At 57.8% G+C, this 7,780-nt stretch overlaps 2 protein-coding genes across 3 annotated transcripts; both read left to right on the top strand.

The window, feature by feature from the left end:
• The first annotated feature begins 57 nt into the window (after positions 1-57).
• Positions 58-3,334, top strand: LCAT (lecithin-cholesterol acyltransferase). Its single transcript, XM_006180600.3, has 6 exons — positions 58-280; positions 1,014-1,170; positions 1,250-1,365; positions 1,458-1,553; positions 1,638-1,862; positions 2,739-3,334. The coding sequence occupies exons 1-6, from the start codon at positions 127-129 to the stop codon at positions 3,311-3,313; spliced, it is 1,323 nt and encodes a 440-aa protein (XP_006180662.1). The 5' UTR covers positions 58-126; the 3' UTR covers positions 3,314-3,334.
• A 1,319-nt stretch (positions 3,335-4,653) lies between these two features.
• On the top strand, positions 4,654-7,277 carry PSMB10 (proteasome 20S subunit beta 10). Of its 2 annotated transcripts, XM_032486593.1 has the most exons (8): positions 4,654-4,864; positions 5,083-5,170; positions 5,267-5,364; positions 5,474-5,614; positions 5,889-6,004; positions 6,116-6,174; positions 6,825-6,976; positions 7,103-7,277. In XM_032486593.1, the coding sequence occupies exons 1-8, from the start codon at positions 4,809-4,811 to the stop codon at positions 7,212-7,214; spliced, it is 822 nt and encodes a 273-aa protein (XP_032342484.1). In that variant the 5' UTR covers positions 4,654-4,808; the 3' UTR covers positions 7,215-7,277. The 2 variants fall into 2 exon arrangements, with proteins under 2 accessions (XP_032342484.1, XP_032342485.1); XM_032486594.1 differs by lacking the exon at positions 6,825-6,976 and having other exon boundaries at positions 4,669-4,864.
• Positions 7,278-7,780: the final 503 nt, after the last annotated feature.

Raw genomic sequence — 7,780 nt, 5'->3', positions numbered from 1 at the left:
CAGCAACCTCTGGCTGCCCCTATTGGCCAGGCTGTCCCTCCCACTGGCCCTGGGGCCCCTCCCACCACTACTCTAGATAAGGCCAGCCCAGAACTGCTTCACTGGGCAATAGGCACTAGGACTGGAATGGGGCTACCCGGCTCCCTACGGCAGTGGGTCCTACTGCTGCTTGGGCTGCTGGTCCCCCCTGCCGCCCCCTTCTGGCTCCTCAATGTGCTCTTCCCCCCGCACACCACGCCCAAGGCTGAGCTCAGTAACCACACACGGCCCGTCATTCTCGGTAAGCCCCCGCCAGGCCCCTGGTACACCAGGCCAGACCTTGGGGAACCTGGGTCCTAGCCCCTGGTAGCAGAGGCTGCCAAAGCCCTTCTGCCCCTGCATTAGCCCTGATCCCGGCCTCAGTATTCGGAGGGGCCAAAGGCTTTTCCTGCAGAGAAATCAACCCCTTCCCACACCACACTGTCCCTGTGTCTCTGAGTTGTCAGCCCCAGGTGGGTGGAGTGGAGGGTAGGTGTGCCTGAGGGCTTGGCCAGGGCATTACAAGCTATAATGAGCTGCAGCCACCAGACCCTAGGCCAAGCCCCACCACTCCTTCCTCAGCTCCCACCCCAGCAGGGACAAGATATCCAGCCTAGGAAAGTAGGAGAGGATCATCAAGTCCTGCCCTCTACCCCCAGGTCCAGCCCCCTCTCCCCCATACTATTTGTTCTCCCCTTGGACTTTGGCAGTAATGGAGAGCCACACTAGATGTTTGCTTTGTGGGGGCAGGGGTCAGCGGCCTTGGCCCCTGCACCTTCTCTGCCTGAGGGGAACCTGGGCTTTCGGGGGATAGAGCAGGGGATGTGATCAGAAAGAGGATCTTGTCCTTAGTCCTGGCAGTTGAGGGTGTGGGAGATGAAGGGGCAGGGCTGTCACTGCAGTGTCTGGGTGGTGAGACTGGGGTGGGGTCCACTGTGGGGAGGGTCCGCTATAGGGAAATCAGAGGAATCCAGAGTGAAGGCTAGTGCCCACAGTGCCTGGCTGCCTGGGGAATCAGCTGGAAGCCAAGCTGGATAAACCAGATGTGGTGAACTGGATGTGCTACCGCAAGACAGAGGACTTTTTCACCATCTGGCTGGACCTCAATATGTTCCTACCCCTTGGGGTAGACTGCTGGATCGATAACACCAGGTTCGTGCCATCCCCTCTGGCCCAGCCCCAACACCCTACTCCTTGGCTGCTGGTCTGCTGAATGTCCCACCATCCCCAGGGTTGTCTACAACCGCAGCTCTGGGCGCGTCTCCAATGCCCCTGGTGTACAGATCCGTGTCCCCGGCTTTGGCAAGACCTACTCTGTTGAGTACCTGGACAACAGCAAGTTGGCAGGTGTGTGTATGAGGGGAAGGCTGGGGCTCTAGACTGTGGCGGGCCTGCAGGAGCCATGGCCAGAGCCCCCAGTGCCACTGCTTCCCCTACAGGTTATCTGCACACACTGGTACAGAACCTGGTCAACAATGGGTATGTGCGGGATGAGACAGTACGGGCCGCGCCCTACGACTGGCGGCTGGAGCCCAGTGAGTGCCTCTGTGTATGGGGGGCTTGGGGCAGGGCAGGTGGCCATTAACTCCCACTGCCCTGACCCATCCATCCCTCTGCAGGCCAGCAGGAGGAGTACTACCTGAAGCTTGCTGGGCTGGTGGAGGAAATGCACGCTACTTACGGAAAGCCCGTCTTCCTTATTGGGCACAGCCTCGGCTGCCTGCATGTGCTTTACTTCTTGCTGCGCCAGCCCCAGGCCTGGAAGGACCGCTTCATCGATGGTTTCATCTCTCTTGGGGCTCCCTGGGGTGGCTCCGTCAAGCCCATGTTAGTCTTGGCCTCAGGTGAGAGGGCCTCTGATCACTTGTATCCTGTAAGGAGGTGGGGGGGTGGAATGAAGCTGACTGTGGGCCTGCCCTCACCATTTCTTCTCACAGTGCCAGGCTGGGGGTGTTGTCTCCCACATCTGGGGCACAGCCCCTTTCACTGGCCCTCCGAGAGCAGTGAGCCTGGCCTGGATCATTAGAATGGCTCCTGACAGAGTCTGTCTCAGCAATGACAAAGGGAAAGTAAACAGGAAGTGAACCCCAGCAAACTGACTCATTGCTGAATCTGACTGAATTCTGTTTCTTATGGCCTCAGGTCCTGCCTACCCAGCTTTTCAGCTCTTTTCTGCTCCCAGGAGCCCCTCTGCCCAGAGATCTGCCCTACTGAGGACAGATCTGCCAAAGCCAGGGCCAGACCCTAGGAGCCCCTCCTGCCCCTCCCCAAGGAGAGGCAGCTACCTCCTGTCGAGCACAGCCAAGGAGCTCAAGGTCTGGGGAGGGAAACACTCCTCATACTACATCAGAGCTCTGTCTCATTTCATCCTTGCCAGAACACAGCTCTGAGCCCTATGCAGCACAGGCCACAGGGGCAGACAGATACTTGCCTGAGGGAGAACCGCCAGCATCATCCCCCACCATTCACACACACACTCCCATCCTCAGGAAACCCCTCCCTGCTCTCCTCTTGAGGTCTTACAGCTCTGCCTCATAGAGGTGTCATTGGGGCTTCTCACTTTACAAGCACACACGGAACTCCTACTGAATGCCAGGCCTGTTCTAGTCTATGACTTGGAGTCGATGTTTGGAGTTGGCAAGGACAAGACCATCCAGTTGAGCTTGGGTTGGGGGCAAGTTGTGGGCTGGGGGTATCCCCACCTTCCTCTGTGTCCACAGGTGACAACCAGGGCATCCCAATCATGTCCAGCATCAAGCTTAAAGAGGAGCAGCGCATGACCACAACCTCCCCCTGGATGTTTCCCTCCAGCCAGGTGTGGCCCAAGGACCATGTGTTCATTTCCACCCCTAGCTTCAACTACACGATCCATGACTTTCAGCGCTTCTTTGCAGACCTGCACTTTGAGGAAGGCTGGTACATGTGGCTACAGTCACGTGACCTGCTGGCAGGACTCCCAGCGCCTGGTGTGGAAGTATACTGTCTGTATGGTGTGGGCTTGCCCACGCCCAGCACCTACATCTTTGACCACGGCTTCCCCTACACGGACCCCGTGGGTGTGCTCTACGAGGATGGTGATGACACTGTGGCCACACGCAGCACAGAGCTCTGTGCCCGCTGGCAGGGCCGCCAGCCGCAGCCTGTGCACCTGCTGCCTCTGCCTGGGACACAGCACCTCAATATGGTCTTCAGCAACCATACACTGGAGCACATCAATGCCATCCTGCTGGGTACCTATCGAAATAGCACCCCCATACCCTCAGCTGCCAGCCCAGCGCTCCTGCCCCCTGAATAAAGACTTCCTCTGCTGCTATAAGCCCTGACATGTGTATTGTGGGGTGAGAGGGAGGCACTAGGTGCCACACACCAGGATTCACTCATCAGGAGCTGCAGGCCTGGTGCTTTGTGGAGCACAGGACAAGGTGGGCTTTCCTAAAGCCTGGGATTGAACAGGGCACCTTGACAGTACAGCTTCCCACTCTCCTGGTTGAGTTGTTTAGACAGCCTGCCTTGTGCCTGCCTCTGCTAGGGGCATGGGGACTGGAGGAGCTGCACACACAGCTGTGGAATAGGGCTACATGGAGCCAAGGGTGCAGGATGGGGAAGATCAGAGCTGTTCCTCCTAGCTCCCAAAAGGGCAGGCGAGACCCCACCTCTAGATAGGCCTTTTGAGTGCTAGGTGGGTGACAGAAGCACAAGAATTTAGAATCTGGGAGGGTGATAGCCACTAAACAAGTCATTTCACTACTGAAGGTTTAACTTTAATTGATGGAACTAAGTAGTCTGAGAACAGAGTTTGTGGAGCAACAGGGAGGTGGGTCTTGTGGGTCGGGGTAGGCTCCCCCAGAGGAGGCGGTGCCTATGCTGAGACCAGGAGAATGAGTAACATGGGCCTCTGTGAAGACTGGTTTGAGCCTAAGAGCAGTGTACAGCTGCTGAAGGGTATAACCAGGGAAAGTGTGACCAGATTTTCAATCTAGAAAAGCATCTCTGAAAGGTAGAGTGTAGCCTGGGGTGGGGGATGTGAGGCAAAAGTTGTGGGGAAGCCAGGGAGGCCAGGGCAATATCCAGGGGAGAGAGTATGCCAGCTGAGACAAGGGGTAATGAGAAAGATGTGGATTAAAAAAAAAGTTCACTTGGGAGGTGAAATAAGGCTTGGCCATGGGTAGAGCTCAGCATGCCTACGGGCCACCAGATGGACAGCCACAGTTCCCCTCTTGACAGAGGGAAGACAGCACCTGAGACAAGGAAGATGGAAGGGTCAGCACCACTTTGGCTGAGGATTGAGCTTTGGTGTTTGAGGTTTCAGGGAGAAGGCAAAGGCAACAAAAGAGAGACAGGAGTCAGGAGGTGGGTGACAAAGGACAAAAGGCAGCCATGCCTGATGCTTTTTGAAGGCCAGTAACGATGAGAACAGAGACCTGGTCAGTGTGACAGCCTTAGGGCATTGAGACTTGAGGTTAGGACTGGTGTCAGGGTATGCAGAGCTCAGGGCTCAGTCTGGACAATGGCCAGAAGGGAGAGATTTGTCCCTCTGTTCAGACGGGGCTGGGAAGGGAGAGCCAGGCAAAGGACATCTTCTCCAGCCCAAGCTGCCGAGGACCAGAGGTGAAAGTGAAAGAGAAGGTGCAGAAAGGGGCCAGCATGCTTTGAGGAAAGGTGAAAGCGAAAGGGGAAGCATCAGACGTAGAGCCCACAGAGGACAAGGCTGCCGCCTTCCCGGCTCGGTGCTGATTCCACTCGTCTGACCATCGACCCCCAGCCCCTTGGACTGCCCTGCCCACCTGGAGATGCAGAAGAAGGCGCTAGAGCCCCGAGGGGGCTTCTCCTTCGATAACTGCCAGAGGTCAGTTAGGGGATGGTTGGTCCCAAATGCTGTGAGGGCGTCCAGGAATGGGAGTCCCAGAGCCTTTAAAATTACTGGGGCAAGTATGGGGGAGGGTACGTGTGTGGTAAGACTTGTATTCCCAGGCCTTCCCCAGGTGAGGGAGACCAGGAAGGAGTCGAGGGATGTGACGGGGTCCCAGAAGAACTGAAACCTGGGCCACTCTCTTCCGTTTTCAGAAACGCATCCTTGGAACGCGCCCTCCCGGGGCTCCGGGTCCCTCATGCACGCAAGACCGGGACCACCATCGCAGGCCTTATGTTCCAAGTGAGCAGGGAATTGGACTGTGGGGCTTAGTGGGGCGGCCGGCAATGGGAGGTGGGCACTGAGCCAACGGCTCCTCCTCTTCGCCCCTCTCCCCAGGACGGGGTCATACTGGGCGCGGATACGCGGGCCACTGACGATTCAGTCGTGGCGGACAAGAGCTGCGAAAAAATCCACTTCATCGCCCCCAAAATCTAGTGAGAATTCCAGGGCCTGGTTCCCCCACTCAAGAACCACCCCATCGTTCCCATCCCGAGTCCCCGCACATCCTAGCCCCGCCCATACTGACCCTCCCTTCACCCTCAGCTGCTGTGGGGCTGGAGTAGCCGCGGACGCCGAGATGACCACGCGGATGGCGGCGTCCAACATAGAGCTACACACGCTGTCCACGGGCAGGGAGCCCCGAGTGGCCACGGTCACGCGCATCCTGCGCCAGACGCTCTTCCGGTACTGGGGCGGGACTAAGATGACTCTGGGGAGGGGCAGTTGCGGGGAGGGCGGGGCTGAGGAGGTAAGCCAGGAAAAAGGGCCAGGCTGCGAGGGTCTGGGAGACCGGAAGAGGCGGGCCTAAGAGGAGCTAAGAGAGCAACAGGAAGAAGCGATGCTGGTCATGGGGCGCCAGACCACGGGAAGGGGCGGGGCTCGGTTCAGGGGTGGAATAGTGGAGAGGCGGGACCTGGATCCGTGTGCGTTCGGCTGACTGCGCCCACTACGCGAAAAGGTACCGTGGCTACGTCGGGGCTTCGCTGATCGTGGGTGGCGTAGACTTCGCAGGGCCGCAGCTCTACAGCGTGCACCCCCATGGCTCTTACAGCCGTCTGCCCTTCACGGCCCTGGGTAAGCACTTCCGCCCCTTCCCCACGAACCCCACCCATGTTTGTCCTGGCCTCACGTTTATCCCGCGACGGGGCGGCCGAGGCTAACCTCAGACACCCCTCCTGCCTGCAGGCTCCGGCCAAGACGCAGCCCTAGCAGTGCTGGAGGACCGGTTCCAGCCGAACATGACGGTGAGCGACACCCGCCCCCCACTATGCGTGCATTGGTGGGACGTACCCCCGGGAGCTGGGGAAACACAGAGGTACCCCGGCCTAGTCTGGAAGTCGGGAAGGGCTTCTGGGAGGTGACGACTAAGTGGAGACTGAGGGGCCAGTGGAGTGATGGTGGAGAAGTGCTAGTCCAGCAGACCACCGTCAGTGCCAAAGCTTGGACTGCCCCTGAGAAGTCGAAAGTCAGAGAGAACCATTTGGAGCTGAGGGAGGAGGTAATAGCAGGTGGGGGCTGGTGGGTTTTGTTTGTGGTGGATGGAAGCAGAAGACGTTGCTTCAAAGCTGTCTAAGGCCCAGAAAGAAAAAGGCAGTGAGCCGGGGACCGGGGGCTAAGACCACCTTGGGTGGGTGGACAGGCAAGAGCCATATCTGTGACTCAGAGTAGTTTGTGAAGACAGGGGGCAGTGGGAACACAGGGTCTCTGGAGAGAAGGAAACCTAAAACAAAGGAAGAGGAGCTTGGGGTGGAGACGGGGGTGTACAGGAAGAGAAGGGTTTGGGTGTGAGCAAATGGCAAATAGTCCAGGCTTAAAGATTAACAAAGTCTCAAGGTTGTAGCCTGAGGGTGATACCAGAAGGGTCCACCCAGCCTCATATACACACACATTACAGCTGGAGGCAGCACAGGTGCTGCTAGTGGAAGCCATCACTGCAGGGATCCTGGGTGACCTGGGCTCTGGGGGCAGTGTGGATGCATGTGTGATCACGGGGACTAGTGCCAAGCTGCTGAGAACACTGAGCTCTCCCACAAAGCCCATAGAAAGGTAGGAGCATGGAGATGGGGGACCACAGGGGAGGATGGGGTGGTAGCAAGGGAGATAGGGGGCTGCAAAGAGAGGATGGGCCACGTGATGGGCCCATGTTGCGAGGTCATCCCTTCTCCTTCCCAGGTCCAGCCAGTACCACTTTGTCCCTGGGACCACAGCCGTCCTGTCTGAAACAGTGATGCCACTGACCCTGGAGCTCTTGGAGGAAACGGTGCAGGCCATGGATGTGGAGTGATGCTGGCAGAGGCTTAGAGATTGGAACAAGGAAGAATAAACCCAAAGAACGCAAACACCTAAACACATGGCTGTATCGTTCTTGGGTGGAGGGGGACAAGCAGCCAGCAGGGCTCTGTGGCTAAGGTATCCCTCCAGGGACGACTCCCTCCCATGGCTTCAGTGCCTGACCTAAGAGGTGTCCTTCACCCGTCACCAAAGGCATCTATCTACCTTTCCAGAATCCCAGCCCTGGCAAGCACTGAAGACTCAAGGTGTAAAGCCCCCTCCTGACTCTCCACACCCACTCCCATGCCCTCTAGTCCACTGGGAACTGTTATAAAACCCAAAAGGCCCTATGTACTGCCCCCACCAAAGCCTTTACCTGGCTCATCAATGGCCCAGGATAAAGCTCACACCTCTCAGTCGGGCCCCGCTACCCCAACGAATGGCTAAAATGCTGATGGAGGAGCTGCTTCCTGACTCCAAGGGCAAGTTCTCACAGGTACACTCCTCACCCCTGCAACGACTTTATCTGTGAAACCCCTCCGATGACCAGGCACACGTGAGGTGCTAACACAGCACTGG

Source organism: Camelus ferus, chromosome 9 (assembly GCF_009834535.1).
Source record: "Camelus ferus isolate YT-003-E chromosome 9, BCGSAC_Cfer_1.0, whole genome shotgun sequence".
NCBI lineage: Eukaryota > Metazoa > Chordata > Mammalia > Artiodactyla > Camelidae > Camelus > Camelus ferus.
Note: the sequence above shows the minus strand (reverse complement) of the source record. Positions and strands in the feature narration are given on the sequence as shown.